The 24,852-nt window shown below is 36.3% G+C and overlaps 1 protein-coding gene across 7 annotated transcripts in view; it reads left to right on the top strand.

The window, feature by feature from the left end:
• The first annotated feature begins 640 nt into the window (after nt 1–640).
• The window catches only part of EXOC1 (exocyst complex component 1), a 60,257-nt gene continuing 36,045 nt past the window's right edge, over nt 641–24,852 (top strand). For 2 of the 7 annotated variants that reach the window (XM_059160910.1, XM_059160894.1), the window contains exons 1-10: nt 641–780; nt 4,108–4,241; nt 9,835–9,965; nt 12,741–12,900; nt 15,812–15,832; nt 17,358–17,545; nt 20,017–20,244; nt 20,452–20,584; nt 21,222–21,331; nt 22,089–22,142. In XM_059160910.1, the coding sequence (XP_059016893.1) occupies nt 4,118–4,241; nt 9,835–9,965; nt 12,741–12,900; nt 15,812–15,832; nt 17,358–17,545; nt 20,017–20,244; nt 20,452–20,584; nt 21,222–21,331; nt 22,089–22,142 (1,149 nt within the window). In that variant the 5' untranslated portion in view covers nt 641–780; nt 4,108–4,117. The remainder of the gene's footprint in view (nt 781–4,107; nt 4,242–9,834; nt 9,966–12,740; nt 12,901–15,811; nt 15,833–17,357; nt 17,546–20,016; nt 20,245–20,451; nt 20,585–21,221; nt 21,332–22,088; nt 22,143–24,852) is intronic. The other 5 variants (XM_059160919.1, XM_059160936.1, XM_059160928.1 and 2 more) reach the window with 3 other exon arrangements.

The raw sequence follows: 24,852 nt of genomic DNA, 5'->3' as shown, positions 1-24,852 counted from the left end.
TAAAACCAGGGTCAGGAGTATGGAATCTGAATTATCTGCCTGCAACAGCAACCTCGGCATCATCTGTGCTTCTCAAACTTAAATGTGCATAGGGCTCATTTTGTTGAGACGCAGATTCGGATTCAATAGATCTGAAGCGAGCCAGAGAGTCCGCAGTATCTAAAAAAACTTCAGCTGACGCCCAAGCTGCTGGTCTGTGAACCACACTTAGACTGTCAAGGTCACTACATCAATTGTTCTCGACTGTAGCTGCATTTTAGGATCTCCTCGGAAGATACTTAGGGTACTGAAGTCTGAGTCCTCCCCCTCAGAAATTCTGATTTAAGTCATTTAAACTCCCCATGTTGTAAGTAGCAAGGACCTCGGGTTAACAGACCTTTACATATACAAAAAAAGAAAACAGTTAATCGGATAGCTTCCTAAATGAAATTGCGAGAAATACCTGAATAAATAACTCTTCTAAAGAAAGTAATAGCACGCAACACCAAATTCCAGGGAGCCTAGGCTGTCTCCGGGCGACAGAGTCCCCGCCCTTGCCTGTCTTTGACACGCCCCTCCAGCGGGACCGGGACCGCTTTGCCACGCCCATCACTGCCTCTCCTTCCTTTTCTACGGGGCCGACTTCCGGCGTGGGGTTTGTCACGTGTCCGGAAATGGGAAGTGGTGGCGGAACGGCTCAGGTGACGGGTTCAGGCTAGTAGCGGTGGCCGTTGCGGCCCTATCCGGTCTCTCTCTTGGAGGACCCGCCTTGGCACGGGCCGGGCTCGGTCGGGCGTTGCGGTAAGCCTTGGGCCGTGGCTGCCCGGTAGTTCCGGCGGCGGTGGACAGATTGGCAGACAGGGGGTGCCCGGGTCTGAGGCGGCGCTTCAGCCCCGCTGCTGGCTCCGCGTCCAGGGTCGCGGACCTGTCTCTCCGCGGTCTGGCCTCCCATCCTTTGCCCCTGTGTCTGAGTGAGGCGCAGAGTCCGCTAGGAGCATCCGCCAACTCCTCGTTGTCCTGGGGGCTGGGAAAACAATTCCCACACCTCCCTTCCCTGTTCCACCCATAAGAACCAGGTTTCATTTGTGCAAAATGGCCCTGATCATTCGCTCTTTGGCGCGGACCAGGAGAAAAGGACGTGACAGTGCCTTCTTGCCTTCTTCTTTGTCCAAATCCACATTTTCTTCTAGATCCCTGAAGCGCATTCTCCGGTCTCTGTGCCCAGTTTTCTCTTCTGGATGACAATGCTTCACTTGCTCGGTTGCCTCGATAGCACACAGGGCCCGACCCACGCGGACACTCAGATTGGCAAGCTCTTTGTCGCGCAGTGGAATGGCCCAGCTGATTTTGAGGAAACAGGAACCAGTACAGAGAACAGTAGCTCACTATTTCTGGAACGTGGTCAGGCATGGATTCTTAAACTGGAAAATAGTTTTATTCCAGGATCTCTAGTGATGGATTCACTGACTTACACAAAAGTACTCTAAAGACTCGACCCTGAGGATGTAAATGCCACTGGGGCACGATGTTCTTGTCTTCCTGAACATGGCTGTCATATCCACCTCTAACGTCAAACAGTGCTTGGCACTTAGTAGGCATCCGTATTTGTTGAATGAAAAAGGGTGGCATAGTGCTTTCCCTTATGCCTAACTCCTTTATGAGGTATAATCAGTCCCCTCTTGCTTTACATGTCCCATGCACTCATTGTTGCTTTTGACTAAAGAGGCACTGTGTGGTGAAGGTTGGCCACTGTTACTCATTTGACCAGTTTTTACTATTCAGTTCAGGTTACCTCAAGAGGCATTTGCTGAGTACCTGCAAAGCAAGAACACGGAACTATGCCGGAGCACCTTCTCCTCTCTCTTTCTTCTTTCAAGAGCATTCTTGAGATCTACAAGCTTATGGTCTCATGAATCCATTGGACAGCAAGTGCTTGATTATTTAGTAAATACAGAAAGTGCCCTAGCAATTGAGAGGAGAGATCAGTTTGGATTAAAGTCATTATTGAATCCATTCACATAAATCATGAAGTGTAATTAGGGTTTGGATGGATGATATTCCCTGCATGGAAAAGCACTAAGCAAAGATGCAAAGACTGCGCTGAGTAGAGGGCTTGGACCGGCAGATCTGTATTTGGGAAACTTGGGAAAATGTTGAGCAGGGGCTTGTAGTGATGAAAGCTATGTTTTAATATTATTTGTTTATACAGGGTTTGGGGATTGTGGAAACTTGCAGAGAGATAACCAGATACTGAAGTGTTAAATGGATATAGTTGATGGGAGCCTGGGTTAGTGTGGTAGCAATGAAAGGAAGGGTAAACTGTGTGTAGACGAGGGGAAATCAGCAGAACACGGCAGTAGATTTCTTGTTGACAAAGGAGAATAAAATATGACAGATTTTGAACTCAAGACATTCACTTACAGATGTGAGAGTTGGAAAAGGGAAATCAGGGAAACTATTGTTGTCATGTCATTTGGTGCTATCATTTTTGCTTAATTTTGAAATGCCTGCTATGTCTTTGCCAAGTTCCAGGAATATGAAGATGAAGAAGATATAGCCCTTTCCTACAAAGAGCTATTTTTAATGGGAGAAAGAATACAACTAACTAGAAAACAGGGTTTGTGTTATGTTAGCAGAGTAGAGGTGAAATGTTTGAGAAGTATAAAATGATTATTCTTTGTATGCGTGTCACTACCTCACAGAATAGTTGATATTTTAGTGGGATCTTGAAGAATGAGTTGGAACTTCCTGGGGTCGGGGAGCGGGAGTGGGAGAATTCCAGGAAAAGGAAATTGCATGAACCAAGCACAGAGATGGAGAAAAAAAGTGGCCATTATCCAGAGTTAATTTCCTAAGCAAGTTCACATGTATGAAATAGCACACATTTGCATTGGAAAATAGTAATATGTATATACACATAAATATATATATTTAAAAATAAAGTTGAAAAGAGATTTTTAAACATATTTAACCTAAGTTGATATTTGAAAAAAGGCATTGAATTTAGTGAGAAAAAGGAGTGTGTGGAAACCTTTTTCTTTATAATAGCTTTATTGAGATATAATTCATATGCTATAAAATGGACCCTCTCAAGTATATAATTCAGTAGTCTTTATTGTATTTACAAAGTTATATAACCATTACTACTGTCTAATGCAAGGACATTTTCATCACCCCAAAAGAAACCCCATACCCATTACCAGTCCTTCTTGCTCCTTAACCCTGGCAACAACAGATCATTTTGTCTTTATGGATTTGTCTGGTCTGGACATTTCATGTAAGCAGAATCATAAAATATGTGGTCTTTTAACTGGCTTCTTTCACTTAGCATAAGGTTTTCAAGTTTCATCAATATTATAGCATATATCAGTACTTCGTTCCCTTTTTATGGCCAAATAATATTCCACTGTGTAGATATACTTCATTTTGTTGTATCAGTTCATTAATTAGGGGATATCTGAGTTGTTTCTACTTTTTTATTGGGAGTAAGGCTGCTAGGAACATTCATGTACAAGTTTTTGTGTGGACATATATTTTCAGTTCGCTTGAGTATATACCTAGGAATGGAATTGGTGGGTCATATGGTAATTTCATATTTAACCTTTTGAGGAACTGCCAGACAGTTTTTCCAAAGTGGCTGCACCATTTTACATTTTACAATCACAACAATTATGAAAAAGTTCTTTTTCTCCACATCTTTACCAACACTTGTCTTTTTATTTTAGCCATTCTAGGGGGTGTGAAGTGGTAGTTAGCACATTTGGTTTTGGTTTGCATGAGCATCTTTTCATGTGCTTATTGGCCATTTGTATATTTTCTTTAAAGAAATGTCTAATCAGATCCTTTGCTCAGTTTTTAATTATTTTTTATTGTTGAGTTGTAAGAGCTCCTAATATAGGAAAATTTTTTTTATCATATTTGGGTAGTACTCCAAAGATTATAAAATTTGATAATGCTGGTTCTCTAATTTCTTTTCCAATCATAACGACTTTTTATTTTTATGATGTTGGTATGTTGATGTGTGAAATCATCCTAGCCATAAATAATTTTTAAAATCATAAATGGAACAATATGAGATAGAATGATTTGGAGAATGAGCTTAATATCAATACTCTTAATTTTTTTCAGCTGATTAAAAATGACAGCAATCAAGCATGCATTACAAAGAGACATTTTTACACCAAATGATGAACGCCTGCTGAGTATTGTCAATGTCTGCAAAGCAGGAAAAAAGAAAAAGAACTGCTTTTTGTGTGCCACAGGTGGGTATTTAGTAAGAAAAAGCTCTTGTTTGGCATTCTTTTATTGTTTTATTACCCAGGGGACTTTCCCCCTTGTTTTTAATATTCTCATTGTCTCAGGATGTCTGGATGGCTCAGTCGGTTAAGCATCTGCCTTCAGCTCAGGTCTGATCCGAAGGTTCTGGGATCGAGTCCTGCATTGGGCTCCATGCTCAGCAGGGAGCCTGCTTCTCCCTCTGCCTGTCACTCCCCCTGCTTGTGCTCTCCCTCTGACAAAATAAAATCAAATCTTTAAAAATATATATATTCTCATTGTCTCTATAATTGGAAAAACTGTTGGGCCAACAAATTCATTTTTAAAATTGTCTTTAATTAAATACTGAGTAGATACAACAGAATCTATATCATATATATAAGATGCAAAGACTAAACATACAGGGAACACTCATGTGCTTACCACCCAGTGTAAATAGAATATTACCATTACCTTTGAAGTGTCCTGTGCGCTCTTCCCTAATCCCATTCTCTTCCCTCACTCATTAAGAGGTAACTAGTATCCTGAATTTGGGTTCAATCTTTCCTTGCTTTTCTTTATCATTTTACTATATTTGTTTATAGTCTCAAATAACATATTGTTTAGTTTTGCCTGTCTTTGAAATTTACATGAATTGAATCATAGTGCATGTATCCTTTTCTGACTTTCTCCGCTCAACGTTATTTTCATATTCATGAGTTTAATTTCTGTTTCTTCATATAGCAATAATTCTTTCATTTTCACTCCTATGGAGTGTTCTACCCTGTGAGAGTAGCAGTTTACTTACGTATCCCACTAATGAAGAACATTAGATTTGTTTTCAGGTTTTACTGTTCAGACAGCACTTCTGTGAACGTGTTTGTCCATGTGCCCTCATGTATACAGGCAAGAATTTTCTAGGGTTGATACTAAATGTAAAATTGCTGGGTCATAGGCATGTAAGTGTTCAACATTACTCTAATACCAAACTATTTTCAAAAGTAATTAGACTGGTTTTCAAGTCCACAAGCAGTGTGTGTTTAGAGTTCTTTCTCTACATCCTAGTGAAAAGTTGGTTTTGACACTTGGTTTTGACAGGCTTAATTGATTCCAATCTGGTGGAAATAGTATGTAAAATGGTACTCATTGTGGTTTTAAATTTCATTGCTCTATTAATGATGAAATTTCATGACTTTATTGTCCTTGTCTTAGAAATTTGCCTTAAAGCCTTCTGCTCATTTCTCTATTGTGTTGGTTGTCCTTTTACTGATTTGTACAAGTTCTATATATTTACTAATCCTGTGTTGGTTATATGTATCCCAGTATGTGGCTTGTGTATTAGGTTTTTGATACTTTTTAATGAAATTCCTAATTCTAATGAGATCTTATTAATCAGTCTGGTCCTTTATGGCTTCCACCTTTTTATCTTATTTAGGATATGTGCCCTAGAAGGGCACCTCTTGGTTGGCTGAGCATTTGACTCTTGATCTCAGCTCAGGTCTTGACCTCAGGGTCATGAGTTCAAGCCCCACATTGGGCTCCATGCTGGGTGTGGAGCCAAATTTTAAAAAAAAAAAAAAAAAAGATAAACTTCCCTAGAGTAGCAAAAGTATTCTTCTATACTGTGTTCTTAAAGTTTTATAATTTTGCCATTCACATTCTGATATTTAATTTACCTGTTTCCATGTTTGTAGTGATGAATATGAGTGTGCCCATTTCTTGGTTCTCTCCTGTATCTGGTTTTTATTATGTCTTGTTTTGATTCTTCATTCTTCTACCTAAATTTTAGAATCCACTTGGCAACTGGCAGATTTTCTTTGGATTTTAATTGGAATTGTTTTAAATATGTTTTTAGTTCAAAGAGAACTTGTATTTTCATGATATTGAGTCTTCTTGTCCATGGACATGGTATAGTTCTCCATTTACCTTGGTCGTCTTTAATGCCTTTCAGTAAGTTTTACAGTTTTGGAGTGCCTAGGTGGTCATTGGGTTAAAGCCTCTGCCTTCGGCTCAGGTCATGATTGAGCCCCAATTAGGGCTCTCTGCTCAGCGGGGAGCCTGCTTCCTCCTCTCTCTCTGCCTGCCTATCTGCCTATTTGTGATCTCTGTCTGTCAAATAAGTAAAGAAAATCTTTAGAAACAAAATACTTTAAAAATAAAATAAAATAAAAATTTAAAAATAGGTTTTACAGTTTTAAAGGCTTTCAATAATTTTGCACATTGTTTTATTCCTAGATTTTTTGATACTATCATAAAAAGTTATTAGCACTAATATATCTTTAAGACTTTAATTACTTTTTAAGATTTGTTTATTTATTTATTTGTTGAGAGAGAGAGAGCGTGCACACAACCAGTGGGAGCAGCAGGCAGAGCAGGCAGAGGGAGAAGCAGGCTCCCAGCTGAGCAAGGAGCCCGAGGTGGGACTCAATCCCAGGACCCTGGGATCATGACCTGAGCCAAAGGCAGACACTTAACCCAACTGAGCCACCCAGGCATCCAAGACCTTAATTTCTTAGAGCAGTTTTAGGTTTACAACAAAATTGAGGAAGGAAGTGCACAAATATCCCCTACCCTACATATGTGTAGCCTCCCCCTTTATCAGTACCACTGGCAACAATGACAACAGTTAGCAAGAATGAACTTACACTGACATGTTGTAATCATCCAAAGCCCATAGTTTATCTTAGGGTTTACTCTTGGTGGTGTTCATTGTATGGGTTTGGACAAATGTTTGATGAAATATATCTACCATTGTAGTGTCATACAGAGTATTTTCACTGCCCTAAAAATCCTGTGTGTTCTGCCTTTTCATCTCTCCCACAACCCCTACCCTTTCAACCACTGTTCTTACTGTTTGCATGGTTTTGCCTTTTCCAGGATATCATATCGTTGAAATCATACAATATGTAGCCTGCTCTGTGTGGCTTCTTTCACTTAGTAGTATACATTTACATTTCCTGCATGCCTTTTTATGGCTTGATAGCTCATTTCTTTTTAGCATTGAATAATATTCCATGCCTTGGTGTACCACAGTTTATCCACTCACCAATGGAAGGATATCTCAACTGTCAGTTGGACAGTTATGAATAAAGCTGCTATAACCACCCATGTGTGGATTTTTGCATGGACATATATAGTTTTCAGCTCCTTTGGGTAAATACCAAGGACTGCGATTGCTGGATCATATGGTGAGAGTATCTTTAGTTTGGTAAGAAATCACCAAACTTTCTACCAAAATGGCTGTATCGTTTTGTAGCCAGCAATGTTTGAGAGTTCTTGTTGCTCCACATTTTTGCCAGTGTTTTGGTGTTGTCATGTTCTGGAATTTCGCTATACTAATAGGTGTATAGAGGCATCTCGTTTTAATTTTCATTGCCTTGATAAAACATGGTGTTGAGTATTTGTTCATATGCTGACTTGTTTTTCCATATCCCTTCTTTGGGGAAAAATCTTTTAAGGTCTTTGGCCATTTTTTAATCAGGTTTTTTTGTTTTCTTATTGTTGAGTTTTAAGAGTCCTACGTATAGGGGCATCTGGGTGGTACAGTCCATTAACCGTCCAACTCAGTTTTAGCTCAGGTTGCAATCTTAGGGTTGTGTGATGGAGCCCATGTCAGCTCTGCACTCAGCATTGAGTCTGCTGAAGACTCTCTCTTCCTCTTCCTCTTCCCCTCCCCTACCATGTGTGCAGGTGCTCTCTCTCAAATAAATCTTTAAAAAAAAATAAAAAATAAAGAGTCCTTTGTATATTTTGGATAACATTTCTTCATTAGATGTGTCTTTGGCAAATATTTTCTTACAGTCTCGCTTGTCTTCTAATTCTCTTGATGTTGTCTTTTGCAGAGCAGAAGCTTTTAATTTATTGAACATTAATATATTTAAAAAATCATTTATTAGAATCTGGAAATACAATTTTTTATATGGATTTCTGCATTAATCTTGCTAGACTTTCTTATTAATTCTGATTATTTGCCCACAGACTCTAAGTAGTGATATTGTCTTCCTTCCTTTATAGTCTTTATATTTTTTTAAAAAGATTTTATTTATGTATTTGACAGGGAGAGATCACAAGTAGGCAGAGAGGCAGGCAGAGAGAGGGGGGGACCTGCTGAGCAGAGAGCCCGATGTGGGGCTCAATCCCAGGACCCTGGGATCATGACCTGAGCTGAAGGCAGAAGCTTTAACCCACTAAGCCACCCAGGCGCCCCAGTAGTCTTTATATTTTTTATTTATTTCTGTTGCTTTAGGGTGCTGGTTAGGACCATCAATGCAGTGTTGATCTCAAAAGGAATGGCTTTACCTTTTAGTATAATTGCTATTGGGGTTTTTACAGTATAAAGGAAGCTCCCTTCTGTTCTTGACTTTTTTTTCTTTTGGGGTTTTTATCATTGAAAGGATGTTCAATTTTATCAAATGCTTTTTCAAATCTTTGAGATTATCATATACTTCTTTAATTTATTAGTGTGGTGAGTAATTGTATTTGGTTTTTCAAATGATAAATCGAATTCTTAGAATGACATAACTCAGTCATGATGTACCAGATACCATCAATTCTATCATATTTTATGTACCATTTAAAAAGTGCTGTGATATCACATCAGTTGTTAAGACATACTCTGATTTCAGAAATATTAAACTGTGGAAAAAAGTGTACATCTCAGAATTGTTGAAATGAAATACTACCTTTTGTATATGCTCTTGGATTAAGTTTGCCAGTGCAGAATTTGTTTGTAGTTATTTGTATATTTGTAGTTGTAAGATTTTTCACCCATGTTCATTAATGACACGGTCCTGCAATTTTCTTTTATACACTGTCTTTGTCCTTACATCCAAAGCAATAAAGTAAGTTGGGAGTGTTCCCTTGTTTTCTGTACAGTGCAATAGTTATGTATGTTTGGAATGTTTCCTTGGAAAACTTGGCAAAAGATACCAGTAAACCTGTGTTGGACTAGGTTTTGGGGAAAGAGATTTTTCTCTTACTAATGCAGTGTCTTTAATACAAAAGATTTTCTGTACTTTCTGTTCTTAAGTCAGTTTTGGTAAGTTACATTTCTTAGAGATTCAACCACTTCATGTAAATTTTTAGATGTACTGGCATTCACTCCTATCCATCCATTTGCTGACAGTAGTTTTTAGAAACAAATTAGAGCAGTTCATTTCCCTGATTAAAGTCCTCTAAGAGCACTCCACAACCTCAGATGAAGACCCTTGGTGATCTGAACTTTCACCTTTTTTTGTAACTTCATTTCCATCCACTTTATTGTGTAAACAATCCATATTGAACCACTTAGCACTGTTCTGAAATGGTGTTAGGCTCTTTCAAGCCCCTTGGCTTCACTTAGGTCAGTCATTCTTTAGGGCTCATACTGTTCTTTCAAAACTGGTCTGAAGCTTTGCTTCTCAAGGAATCTGCCTCTGACCCTTTTGTCTGATTTAGATGTTCCCTTTGATGCTCTGTGCATTCCTCAGTCGTGGCATGTATTGGGAAGTACCACTCCTGTTCTAGTACCGTGTACAGGCACCTGACAGCTGTATTTGCAATGAGTGGATGAATGAGTGAAGAATAAGAATATTTCTGATGAAAGTATGTTTTATTCAACAGTGACAACTGAACGCCCTGTGCAGGTGAAGATGGTCAAAGTCAAGAAATCTGATAAAGGAGATTTCTACAAAAGGCAGATTGCTTGGGCCCTTCGAGACCTTGCTGTGGTAGATGCCAAGGATGCTATTAAAGTATGTTTTTCTTAGTGCTTTGACCTGTGTTCAGAAAGTGTCTTTCATTTTCTAATGTAGTACTCTGTCTTCTAAGATGATCTCAGCTGCTTGTTTTATAATCCTCTCCTCTACCAACTCACCAAGAATTAGTCTAAAGTGTATTATTAAACCTTCCATTCTCCCACTCTTCAGTCTCACACTACTAAATCTGTATGCATGTGGTTTCATTGTTTTTGCTTTTTTTTTTTTTTTTTTTTGAGCTATAGTTATGTTTGTGTACAACTTAGGTACACTGGAGCAAAATAACTATATATTTTTGTATTTAGGTTAGGTATATTTAATATAAAATCCATATATTAGTACACATTTGTAAAGTGTTGTGAGTAGTTTTTTTTTTAAAGCCTTCATTGTTCTGATAAAACCTAGTTCAACATCATGTGTAACGCTATAACCAAAGTGAGTCTTCCTTAGTTTGTCTTCATAAATTAATGTAGAATCAGCAGCAGAGGCAACCAGGCTGGCCTTTGAGGCCATGGTTTCAAAGTTGTGGCTCAAGTAAAGGAAGTGATGGTGAGTTACACACCCTTATTTTAAGGAACTTAAAGAGTAAGATACAAGAATGTAAATACCTATACTTTTCCCTGAAGCCACACTCAAACTTTAAGAAAATTGAATAATGTAATAATCGTGTTAAAGGACCATGTTTATTTGTGACAAGTCCACTTTTCACAGAAATACCCTTTTTTCAGAGAGATTAAGTAGCGCTCCTCCGGTGAAATGAGGTGCTCCTTCCCCCTCAGCCTCTCTCACTCTGCCCCTCATCTTCCTTCTGCAGGAATGTTTTGCATCACACCCACTTGTGATGGGCCGGATAGCAAGGCTTACATAAATGTAACTGCAGATGTCCTTTGACTTAACCCTTCAAGTCTCACACATTCACTTCAAAGACACAAAGAAGTAGAAGCTACCTTTGTAGAATAATCCAATAAGATAAAAGTCTCATTTCACCCTTATCCTGGTACAGACCTCTGAGGAACTAAAGGCTGAATGAAATGACAGGCTGTTGAGTTGAGTGTGAAATACTTTTTAAATGAAGCAAAAACAACTTAGGAGAGCTTTGCATGACTACGCAATTCACAATTCAGATTTCTAACAAAGGTGGTGAATGCCTTTCTAGAAGTTTTTTAGGCACACTGGGTTGCAGCTTTATCCCTTAGGGATACCCAAAACACTTGAGTAACTTATTTAATATACTCTGTTACCATGGGAAAAGAGCAAGAGTAGAGACTTTTTTGCTAGGTTTCTATTTAAGAGAAAATACAGTAAGAGCTTTTTAGAAATGTGTCTTTATTAAAGAGGCTTTTTTCTTCAATAGTTTTGCACTTGATAAGCTCACTGACTTGCATAATTCACTAACATTGCTGATGCTTATCTGCATGCTTTCTCATAGCTGATGCCTTCTATTCCTGGCTTTCTTAATGGATATTGTTGTTTTTTTCATTTTATGTAGGCACCTTGGCGTGTGCACCCTATATATGGATATAAAACATAAAATTTTTATACATAGCCTAACATTAGCCATTTCGTGTCACACATTGATCTGTGTGAGTGTTGCCACTGGAGCACTCAGCTTCTTTTATGGCGTTATGGGAAGTATTCCCAGGGGAATTATCATTTCCCATCAAGTTTTAGATTCGTTGCCAATACTCTTAGATTTTTTAATAAGTAATACAATTACCTTTTTATTGGAAATGCAGATTTTTAATCTTCTGATACATCAGTTCTGCTTATTGAGCTAATTACTAGTTCCATGCTGCCTTTATGTGATTGTTGTACCAGGTCAAGTCCTGATCCCTAAATTATCCCCACTCTTCACAGTGAGTCTGATATCATCTCCTTTACCCTGGAGGCGATTATTTACTCCCCTGCCCCAAATGACACTTTGAATGAATCGGATATACTAGTAGCCTTCCGTAGGACATTAATCTATTTTTAATTCCTCAAATGTGAAGAAGAGCATACATCCGTATGGTTTCGTGTTTTAGATAGCAGTCAAGTGATTATGCATTCGGGGGGAAATATTAACCTGGTACGAAATCACTGCTGCAAGCTGGCTGAAGAGACAGGGAGCAGACTGCCCTTCTCCCACAGGTTGAGCTTCTTGGTTGTTTGAAAGAACTTCCAGGCTAGCCAGCATTTTTTAATTTTTGAGGCATCTTTGATCTTTCTCTGTTTGCAGAATTGAAGACAGAATCAATCCCTGCTTTCACCTCTTTTGTTCTTGGGAACCACACCAGGGTGTAGAATGTATTTCTTTCTCATATGTTATAATTAGAAGACATATTCTTTACGAAGGAGTTAGTGTCAGATGACAGTTATGAATAATCGTACATTATCATCAAAGAAGAGGTATAGCTCTAAAACCCCAGAGGCAGTTTAAAAAGAAAAAAATAGGTCCATGTCAAAACTGGAGACCATTGTCATCTTACAGACCAGGAAGCTGGGCCACAAGGCTTTTACCTAGACATCTTATACTTCCACTCATATACCTAAGGGCCATAGGAAGGAAAATACCGAAACACTGTGTTGTTTTTTTTTATCCAGCTTCTTTTGGGAGGTAAAGTTTTTCCTATAAATTGAATTCTCTGAACTGTTCTCTGTAAGTCACTTAGCTGATGTTTAATGGTGATTTTTTTTTTAAAAGAACAACTTCATTTTATTGGAATATAGACTTTATAATAATGCAAAAGGGATCTGATCCGAAACAATATCTTTTGTATATTTTTATTTCAGGAAAATCCTGAATTTGATTTACATTTTGAAAAAATATATAAGTGGGTTGCCAGCAGCACTGCTGAAAAGAATGCATTTATTTCATGCATTTGGAAATTGAATCAGCGATATCTCCGGAAGAAAATCGATTTTGTCAATGTTAGCTCACAGCTCTTGGAAGGTAAAGTTAAATAAAAATGCTTATGTGAAATCAGTGTATCTATAAGTGAATATGTAATTTGACATTACTCAAAATGATTAGCTTACTGATTTACCTTAAATTGCAAAGGAGTTGAAAGATAATTTTTCTTGTTGCAGAAATGATACTTGCTCATTATAGAAATTGATACATTAAACTAAATAAATAAAAATCACTTATAAACTTAATCTTCAGATAACTGCTGTTGATGTTTTGTTAGATGTTCTTCCAGTCTTTTTTCTACGCATATTTAAAAACTTTTTAAAAATTCACATTCTGTTTTCTAACTTACTTTTTTTTATAATGAGCATTTTTCTTATAATGAACATTTTTCATGTTATTAAATACTTAACCCAACATTATTGTTAGTAGTACCATAGTTTTCCATTATATGAATATATCTTACTATATTTAACTAATCATTTATTTTTAAATTTCCAGCCTTTGCTTATTTTAAATAATTTTGACATGAATATTCTTGTAGTTGTATTTTTGTGCAGAGTGTAAGTGTAGTGGTTAAGAACATAACTCGAGTCACACTGCTTGGTTTCAGATCCTGGCTTTGTCACTTCCCAGTCATGTGACCTTGGATTATTCTATGTTCCAGTTTCCTTTATCTCAGAAATAGTGATAATTAGTAGTATCCACTCCATAGGATTGTTGTAAGGATTAAATTATTTGATATATGGCAGTGATGAGAATAGTGCCAGGTGTATAATAAATACTCAACAAATATTAGCTTATTACTATCTTATTCTCTTATTAGGATAAAATCCTTAGACATGAAGTTAAATAGGATATTTTTGATCAGTATATCTTCAGGGATGTTACTATGAATTATTTTGTATTATAAGATGAAAACTTATTTATTAAAAATTCACAATGAAATGTTATTTCTTTAAAATTTCTTTCATAAAGACCTAAACATTGTAAGAAAATGATTCTGTATGCCTTGTGGATACAATTTGTGTTGTATTCTTTATCTCAAAGAAAGCAGTTGAAATAACAGCTAGTATGCAGAAGAAAAGAGTTGTTGCTCCTCTTTATTAATAAAAAAACCAGATTATTCCAAATAATATATATTAGTAAGAAAACTTAGATTTGTCCTAATTTGTATATTAGCATTTTAAATTAGGAGCTTCGTTCTGTTCAGTTAAAACATCTGAAATAGCCAATATTCAAACATTTTGACCTATAAAAATGGTGTTTCAGATGCTTCAAACTATTTACTCAGCCACTTGCCTCTGTCCTTTCTCTATTCTGTTTTACTTGCTCCTTTCCTGTTTGCCTGTGGATATTTCCCTGAAATACAGTATTCCTTCCCAATACTTAGTAATTAGTAAGCTCGTTATTGGTTTCAGGTTTGATGCTTGAAACTGGCAGAGTCAGTTCCCATCTGTTAGGCCCCGTGCTACTTCCCCAGTGAAGCCCTTGTGTAGCCCTTGGGGTCGCCATCTCACCAACATTAGACCCCAGTGTCTTGTCAATTGTATATATTGAGGGAATGACCTTAAAGAAATTTAGGGTAATTTTTCATGCCTTGAATAGTGGTTTAATTTGTTTTGAACGGCTTTTATTTTATTTATTTACTTTTTTGCAATTTCAGGGTTGAACATTTTATTGAGGGAATGATTGCCATTCTGTCTTTAAATATTGTGTATTTCCAGATGTTATTTATTGCCTACGATGTGTTTTAAACCAATATATTTCATTGAGTCATGGGAAAATACCTGGGTTTTCCCTCATTAAGAAATGTTATCTGGTTTACCTCATTAAGAAATATTACCATAATCAATAAAAAGAGTTGCTGTTTTTTAGAATGAAATGTCTAGCTTAAAAAAAAAAAAAGACATTTAATTTTTTAAGGCCTAAAGCAAAAAATGTGGACATTTTCATGTTTATAAAAGTTATAAGTTCAGACCAATTTTAAGTGTACTGTGAAGATCCTTAAGGATCTCACTATTAATATCATTTTCCATAAATCAATAACTGTTGCTTTGGTTTAGAGAAGTCCAGAGAATAGTTTTCTTAATGTCTGTAAATTTGTGTTAATGTTTTAATGGATTTTGAAATCATAGCAGTTGATTCCCATTTAGAAAAAACAATAAATGTGTCTAAGTTTTGGGTGATGTTAGAAAATAAGAAATTGTCACCATCTGCTTTTAAGAGATAAGTGTGAATGCGAACAGTGGCATCTTTAGTGGTTTTTATTGGTGACAATTGAATGTTTACGCTAGTAAGTAGGGTTTCTCAGCAGAAGGCTTTTAAGGTTTTTAAAGGAGGATTTTTGTTAGCAGTCGAAGTAGTGTCAGGTTTTTGTTTGGCTTTTTCTTTTTCATTCTTATAACCAGATTTTAAAAAAGAAATCTTTGACTTGAATCCTTAAAAGCCAGCTTGAACAGATATCTCGTGTGTTGTGTTTTGTTTTGTTTTGTTTAATTATTTCAATCTCGTCCTTTCTAACAGTGTTTTATGACTAATCTATTATGAGGGAGTGTCTGGGTAAAGTTTTGGGGCCTTGAGTGAAAATAACTAGACTAAATGCATGAGTCAGAGCTGAACTAAAAATAATACTCAGGAAGTGATCTATTTCCCAGATTTCTCCAAGGACTAGTTGGTGCTGTTTCTTAAAAGAAAGGAAAAAATAGGAAGATAAATGTATTTTTAGTTATTGTCAGAAAAAGAATAAGAGAATTAACTTTGGAAATTTAGTTTCTGAGGATCTTTCCATCTTGTACTTGATTTGGACATTGTCTTTTAAACTTTGATTGTACCAGAAGTTCAAATGAAATATGGGTAGTATTTAAAAAATTTTAAACCTGTATACTTTTCTACCCAGCTAATATTCTTTGCTTACTTTCCTCTGCTTTTTTCATACCTTTTTACTCTCCAGAACTGCCTAAAGTTACAGAAGGTGCGTAACACCTTTTCTTTTTATTCTATTCCATATATTTTTTATTACTTGCCATTGTTATGTACTGTTGGTTGCATATTTTATGAAATTGTGCATAGGGACAGGTTTATTACCACAAAATCCATATAGTAATAAAATTAATGATAGGATTCATTATTGACTTTCAAAGGACTGTTTCATGGAAGAGAAAATACTTCTGAAGCAGTTATGGTCATTTAAAATATTTATTTTAAATATCTGCTTGTATAAGGAGCTGTATAGTTTGGGCAGTCCCTGCCCCCTAGTGGCTAATAAACTGTCAGATGTGACAATTTGACATTTCCATAGTGAGTTAAAATGGACTCGTTCAAAGGACAGGGAACTAGGTGATTCCTGTCTAAAGAACTATTCATATACTGTAATCTGTAACTGCCTGTACCAAGAGTTTTATTCCCCTCCTTTTTTATTCTGGGATATTACCTAAATCTGCCTAATAATCATTCTTAAGAGTAAATCACTTTGAGTGATTTACTAACTTTGAGTTAGTTGGTTTTTTCCTAGAACAAATTAACCTATGTCAAGTCATGCAGCGTGTAAATGTTTCATTTGCATACAAAATAATGAATGTTTAAAGTGTCCAAAGATTGTGATTTAAATTGTGTCCCAATAAGTTTATGAAAATCAATAACTTTATTTAGAGTTTTACTTAGGGGATAAAAAAAATTTTTTTTTCACATTACCTCTCCTAACCTCACACTTTATAAAAATCCCACAAGCTAAGTATATTTTCTCAAAAAATTGAATTGAAAAAAAAAATTGAATTGAAACATTTATCCAGAAACACCTTACATTTGACCTCTTGGTCTTTTGTAAGAAGCATGAAGACCATTTAAATATTTGTAATTTTGAATAGCCATGTTATTGTTGTTCTTGTTTACTCTAGACTTACTGAGAAAACTTTTATACCTGATCTTTAGAAATTTTATCAATGCATATGAAAGTGTTTTAAACAAAGAAATGGGAAATTCAGTTAATATTTTTAATACCCAAAATAAATTGTGAATACATTTTTCATTTCAACTAAAAGTTATTTGGAGAAAAAAGCATAACCAGGACAAAAAAGAACAGAAGAAAAATGTTACCGGGGGAAAAGAAGGAAAGCATATTATTTTTTATGTGCCATAAATTCATAGTCATTGTTTTGTTAGACTAACAACCACATAGGCTATTCCCACATAGTTCGTTTCTGGTTTTGTATTTGTTTTCATAGTTTAAGTATGTTTTGGGGAATTGTTATAAAGCCTATTTTAACACTTAAAAGTGAGTGAATTAGACTGCATGCTTTGTGTTAAAGTAAATGTTATAGTAAAAATTACATTAACATATGCAGTTTTTCATAAAAATAAGGTTTTTTTAATATTCTGAATCATTCTTTCCTATTTTCCAGCCACTAAATGTGACCTGTGCTTATAACTGACTATAAATACCATGCTATTGTCCTTCCTCCTTTTTTACTACTTTATTTTTAATTTTTACCCTCTTTAAGAGTCTGTTCCAAGTGGAGAAAATCAGAGTGTGACAGGAGGTGATGAAGAGGTAGTAGATGTATACCAAGAGTTAAATGCAAGAGAAGAGCAGGATATTGAAATAATGATGGAAGGCTGTGAATGTGCAATCTCTAATGCTGAGGCCTTTGCAGAAAGGTTGTCCAGAGAGCTGCAGGTGCTGGATGGGGTAAGACCTTTTTATAATCTGTAAGTGACTGATATATAGTGGATTGAGAAGACCAGGGATGCGCAGATTTTACTTCCTCAGCACCTAAGCCTTTATACTGTGATTACTGCCGTCTCTCTCCATAAGCACATTACCAGATGCCTTATCTTCCACTGCTCTTGTTCAAAAGACAGAACCATTCCTATTAATCAGGCCAGTGAAGGCAGTTGGCTGAGGTTGGGGATTTGGGGAGGTTCTTGACACAAAGGGATAGGAAAAAAGTAGCCAACCAGAAACTGTCTTGGGGTCACCTCCCCCAGCCTCTGAAATACTGCAGAATAGTTCAGTGCAGAAGAATAGCATTTTTGTGTTTTGGGGGGGAAAAATGGTACAAATTAGAAATAGAAAAATTAGTTTGAAATAAGTGAATCGTGTACCCAAATGGAGCAGAATTTGTGTTTTGGGGGGGAAAAATGGTACAAATTAGAAATAGAAAAATTAGTTTGAAATAAGTGAATCGTGTACCCAAATGGAGCAGAATTTGTGTTTTGGGGGGGAAAAATGGTACAAATTAGAAATAGAAAAATTAGTTTGAAATAAGTGAATCGTGTGCCCAAATGGAGCAGAATTTGTGTTTTGGGGGGGGAAAAATGGTACAAATTAGAAATAGAAAAATTAGTTTGAAATAAGTGAATCGTGTACCCAAATGGAGCAGAATAAGTATAGTGAAAACAAGGAGCCAGGGGAAAAGGATGTTTGGCTCTCGTGCTAAAATGTTTTGGGATAGCTCTTTTTAATTCATATGCTCAGTTTCTGAGTCTGTAAACTAAAGCACATCTTTAGAAAGTAAAAAGCTAAAAGACAGCTAAAAATAACACCAGTAATGTTGGTAAAGTCTAAAATAAGAACGTGTTTTTTGTTTTGTTTAGACAAAGTAAGCATTTAAGAAAAACCTCAAATTTGAGAGGCAGGGAGAGGGGTTTTGGTGGGGTAGGGAAGGGAAAAAAATGAAACAAGAGGGGATTGGGAGGGAGACAAACCGTAAGAGACTCTTAATCTCACAAAACAAACTGAGGGTTGCCGGGGAGAGGGGGGTCAGGAAAGGGTGGTTGGGTTATGGACACTGGGGAGGGTATGTGCTATGGTGAGTGCTGTGAAGTGTGTAAGCCTGATGATTCACAGACCTGTACCCCTGGGGCAAATAGTACGCTATATGTTAATAAAAATAATTTTTTAAAAAACCCTCAGAGCCTGGGGATAAAAATATATGTATATAAAAAATATATGTTTATAAAAAATAAAAAAAAAAAAAAAAAACCCTCAGAGAATGAAGAATATTTTAAACACTTAAAGAATTTTGACATATTATACATGAAAGGTGCAGAATTTATGAGGTTGAACTCAGGCCCCGAGATTACACAAATAGTGCAAGTTTACAAGTTTATAAAACTCACCAGAAGCTAAGCCTAGAAGAAACTTATAGATGTTACAGTGGAAATTGTCCTGGGCAAGGTCAAGCCCCCGGTCTGCTTCTTGAGAGATCTATTCAGTGGCCCAAAGCCCTGCTGACTCATGCAGTTGGGTTGCACTCACAGTTAAGTTATTATGAATAGCATATAAGATATGTGTGAAATTACAGTATCTATTGTCCTGTGAAATTCTTTTCATTCCTAGACCAAGTTTTTTCCTCATACCCCATTACCTGCCTTCTTAGTGTGGCTTAGTGGTTTATAATTTCTTTTCTAATAAATATTGCATGTATGTTACAAGTTATCCCATTGCTTCCCAGTTTTATTTTGGATTTGACAGCTTCCATATTTCAGGAAATTTAGAATCAATAGTCAGAATCACTTAGAAAACAATGATAAGGGGATGGTGGTTTGTTCCTGCTTTGCCTGGAAAAAAAACGTACAGTAGTTGCAAATGAAAGAGAAAAGAAAGAAGACAATAGAAGGAGCTATCTTATGGATATATAGTCTGTGGCCATATGGTCTTAACGGTCATGGCTCTTCCACATCATGTAAGTACCAATCATACTACAGTTCTACGTTAGCTCAGTGTATCCTTCAAAGACTGATATACCACTGCTACCCTCTTGATTAAAGTATTACACAGGTGATTAGGCTTTTTTTTTTTAGCATTTTACAACAATGTTAAGTATAGAAGTTTTTATAGCTGGTAGAATTGGAAATATCAGAAATGGGAAATATTGACACTGATGATACATTGTGGGGCAAAACCCTACTTGTACAGCCTGTGGAAGTATGAAATACTGAGGCATGGTCCCTAACTTTGATAAAGAGGCAAGTGTATCTGCTTGAAATACTGTGTAAAAAAGGAACATAAACATAGAGTGATAAACTAAAAGAAATGTATAGATGCATACCAGTCTTTGTTACTCGGCTGTCAAAGGGATTTTGCAATATTTCATCTTCTGCTTCTTTTATCCATTTAAATCATGGGAAGAGTTACTTTTGTTTTTCATTTTGTAGGCCAACATCCAATCAATCATGGCCTCTGAAAAGCAAGTGAACATACTGATGAAGTTGTTGGATGAGGCTCTAAAGGAGGTAGATCAGATTGAGTTGAAACTGAGCAGCTACGAGGAAATGCTCCAAAGTGTGAAAGAACAAATGGATCAGATCTCAGAAAGCAACCACCTAATTCATCTGAGTAACACTAATAATGTAAAGCTCCTGTCTGAAATAGAGTTTCTTGTGGTAAGTATGTTGGTAAATTGCTCCCACCAACAAAAAATTTAAAAAGATAATCTAGTATATAAAACCCATTTATAAACATTTTCTAAATTCCTTATGAGAGTAAGATTTAAAATAATTCTAATACCTTATGATAGGATTGAGTAGCATCTTACCTGTAAATTTCCCAAAATTATATGTGTAAATGGTATATTTATATGTAAATTCCAGAACCACATGGACTTGGCCAAAGGTCATATAAAGGCCCTTCAAGAAGGAGATCTCTCCTCTTCTAGAGGCATTGAGGCCTGCACCAATGCTGCTGATGCCCTTTTGCAGTGCATGAATGTAGCTCTTCGTCCAGGTATGTTCATTAGAAATAGTAAAATCTGACCAAGAATCTGAGACTAAACCTGTAACATGGTATAAAGCTTTTAACAGGAAATACATAGTGCAGGTGGTGTAGGGGACTGTAGTATTAGCTCCTCAGACCAGTTTCACATCTTTCCAAACATGTTTCTGTTGGCACTAAGAAGTTTTTCATTTTTCTGTGATTGATCATCAGTGATTCTAGTCAACACCATGATTTTTCTCTAATACTGTCTGCAGAACCTAGCATAGAGTCAATGCTTTGATTAGACCAGAGAGCAGGAGGTTTTGTTAGGCCAGTGGCTCCAAAACTTGAGTTTGCTCATGGAGAGGGTTTGTTAAAACACGTTATTGCCTGGCCCCAGCCCCAGATTCAGTAGGTCTGGGCCAAAGCTCCAGTATCCCAATTTGCAGCAGTTCCCAGACAATGCTGAGGCAGGACCACTCTTGGAGAACCACTGTGCTATATCGTTTTCTTCTCTTTTTACCTTCCTTTTATAAAGCAAACGAATAAACCAATAAAACTTGGGGTTCTTCAAAACAGAAATATAGAGACTGTTATCAATGTATTCATTGAAGAACAGAGAAATCTTTTTATGTCTTAAATCAGTCAAGAAATGTTCTGGTTTCAGGTCATGACATGCTCCAGGCAGTCAAACAGCAGCAGCAGCGTTTCAGTGATTTGCGCGAGCAGTTTGCCCGGAGACTGGCCAGCCACCTCAACAATGTTTTTGTTCAACAGGTAATTTTATTTCATTAATAACACTGCCATGTTTCTATTAGCTTTTCTATATATATTTCCACAGAAATTGTAATGTGTTTAATTGAGATCACAGTATATTCTTTCACATGTTTGTTCAATTTTGAGATTTTTAAACAAGATTTTTTTTTTTAAGTATTTGCTCATAGGTGTATGTTGGGCCTCAACTGTCTTGGGTAGATAGTCTAGTTCCTTTCAACTGAAACTCTCTTGGTTCTAGAAATCAGATAAATAACTCTGCCTACTTGTTAAATATACCACTTATATGTTCTTATTTATGAAAGTAAGTCCAAACTTGGTACATGTTTGCTGCTTAGCCTGTTTTATTTTCCAGTATTTTGACGTGAGAACCAGGATTTGACTCAGGTGTTTTTAATATTTCATTGGCTGTATGTATTTTTATATGGGAGAAAACGGACTACAGCTGAATTGTAAATTCCATTTGATTTACTTTTATATAAACCCTTTGTCTACATTTTTATATGGAAAAGGAGGTTATAATTAAGGTTGTGGCAATAATATTAATAAAAATAATATAAAGAGTACCTTAAAAGGATTTGAATAGAAGGCATTTTAATCTGGCATAATAAATTAGGTTTCTTATGTTTTTCATTTCTTATTAGGGTTATTGGACAAAAAAAGTTGAGAGAAATTTTGTTCATCAAGAAATACTGTCTGAAACATTTCACTTTGCAGTATTCTGAAACAATTGTATTTACTATATTTTATTTCTGATTAGTTTACTCAGGCCCTCCTTCAGCTCTATAACAGGTCCTACTTTCTTTCGGTGCCTGTGAGTACATCAAATTTGGCTCAAGCTTCTCTGATTCTTTTTTTTTTTTTCTATAAAGTTTGCTAAACTTAACTGCAGCAGAATCTTTATAGATTATAACTTTACTGACTTAAGCTGCCTGTTAGCCATATTTATAGCAGTTTTTTAATATCCCATAGCAAAAAGTTTATTTTGGCCAGAAAGGCATTTCATCTCCTTCTGCTTGCCTCTCCTCCTGTCATTCTTTCACTCACTTGCTCCTTCATTTATTTAGAAACCTTTTACAAAAAAAAAAAAAAAAAAAAGGAAAGAAAGAAAGAAAGAAACCGTTTACCAGGTGACTGGGATACACACCAGACATTCACTTCGGATAAGTGAGAGGCTGATCCTGTTCTCAAATGACTCACAGTCTAAGGGAAGGAGGTAGATATATTTAGGAAGGGTAAATGTTATCATAGTGGTCACATATGCGAGCATAAAGGAAGACCATCTCGCTAAGGGTATGAGGGAAACATTGGGGAAGATGTAACGTTTCACTTGACCTGAAAAGTATCAAGAAAAAAGTAAATCCAGAAGTCACACAAGAAATACTAATCACATTTTTCTTACATTAGTATTTTAATATTTATTTCTACCCAATTCCGTAGTTTTTTTAAAATGACAGCGTTGATAGTGATGTTCTCCACATTTGTAGATGGCATTAGAAATGTTGGAATGTTGGAATGCTACTGTAGGTCAGCAGTAGTCCTTTCTGCACCCTTCATTGTTTGTTGTAACATGCAGTTAATTTATGATTTTGCTTCCTTGCCTTATAAACTAATGGCTTTGTTTACTATGAATGCTTCGAGTTCTGAAAATCTAATATGTATTGTAACATGTGAGTGATGCATGTTGAAAAACCAGAATGTTGTAACGACCTAGGATGTGCTGAAGAAAGTGGAGGAGGGTATCTCAAGTACAGAAAATAGATTTTTCTGTGTGTCGAATTCAGTGCATCAAGCCACCTAGCAAAAAGGTTTGGAAACATGGGTATTTCTATTCCTCGTTGTGGAACAAATGAGCTGGGAAAAGTTGATTACCATATTATAGTACATCTCTTTGTCAGTTAGCAGATTTTCTTTATGTGCCTCTTAAATACTTGTTGCCATATGTAAGAATAAGAAATGCCTCCTACACTCCAGATGCTTCTAAGGAGGCATTAAGACTAAAGTACTTAAAGCCCTATAGCAATGCATATATGAAATTGTTAATTGTATGACTATTTATACATAGTTTATGTATATATATGTACAAGTGCTAAAAAGTTTTAATATAAGTGAGTTTACAGAAAATTTAGGTAGTCAAGTATGGCATCATGGATAAGATAAGAAGACTTGAATTAGAGTCTGCAAATGCGGTTTTTGTCAAATGTATCTATATTCAGCATCTATGAGTACTGTACAGAAGATTACAGTGGAAATAATCTGTTGATCACAACCTAACAGTAATTTAAGAGCGATGATTCCCAGTCTTTAAAGTTCATACATCAGTAAAATTAAAAGAAAGAAAATTTGGAGACTTGCTAAGTCAACATTTTTTTTTTTTTTAAGATTTTATTTATTAGAGAGAGAATGAGACACCAAGAGAGGGAACACAAGCAGGTACAGAGGAAGAGGGAGAAGCAGGCTTCTGCCTGAGCAAGGAGCCCGATGCAGGGCTCGACCCCAGGACCCTAAGATCATAGCCTGAGCCGAAGGCAGACCCTTAACAACTGAGCTCCCAGGCTCCCCTAAGTCACCAGTGTTTTATTTTACCAAGTAAAAACTTTTAAAAAGAAATCCTGCCATCTACTTTCACTATCTTTTTATCTTGGCACTGAAAGAAAAAATACAACTTCGAACTTCTAAATTGAATACATTTCCCTTTGTGAGAAACTCTCTACCATCATTTTATTTGTTTCTTAGAGACGTAGGCCAGTAAAAAACATCTTTGCATTTGGTAATCACTGATCTGGTGCACGCTGTTTATGATATAGCTTTCACCTTAGTACTTCCACAGAGCTGTATTTTAATGAAACTTGAAATGCATTTTTTTAAAGATTTTATTTATTTATTTGACAGAGAGAGATCACAAGTAGGCAGAGAGGCAGGCAGAGAGAGAGAAGGGAAGCAGGCTTCCCGCCAAGCAGAGAGTCCGATGTGGGACTCAATCCCAGGACCCCGAGATCATGACCTGAGCCAAAGGCAGAGGCTTAACCCACTGAGCCACCCAGGTGCCCTTGAAATGCATTTTTACTTAATATTTACTTCTTACTATATATACACATAGTAGAGTAATATTTTTAACAGTTGCCTAGATTCTTCTGGCTCTTCTAGATCTTCTTACACACTCAGCTTCCATTGAAATTATAAACTCTTACCTATAATTTTTTACATTTACGAGCGATTTGTATATCTAAGAAGATCTTCAACTAGAGACTCAGGTCAGTTATGCTGATCAGCATTCTGATACTGAAAACAGGCAGTCAAATTAAGGCTAATGAAATTGAGAGAGTATTTGCATAAAATGTATGTATTTAAAAAGTTCTTTTGGTTGTCTTTTGAAAGGTTCAGCTTGAAAGGATAACTCTGCTCTGCCTTTTTGTCCCCCTTGGGTTCTACAGAGACCTCATTATTTTGTACATTGTCTTTTGCAATATGATGAGAACTGATTACACACTGAACTAAAAGTACAACCGGAAAAAACTGAGATT

The sequence above is a fragment of the Mustela lutreola genome, chromosome 1 (assembly GCF_030435805.1).
Source record: "Mustela lutreola isolate mMusLut2 chromosome 1, mMusLut2.pri, whole genome shotgun sequence".
Taxonomy (NCBI): domain Eukaryota; kingdom Metazoa; phylum Chordata; class Mammalia; order Carnivora; family Mustelidae; genus Mustela; species Mustela lutreola.
Note: the sequence above shows the minus strand (reverse complement) of the source record. Positions and strands in the feature narration are given on the sequence as shown.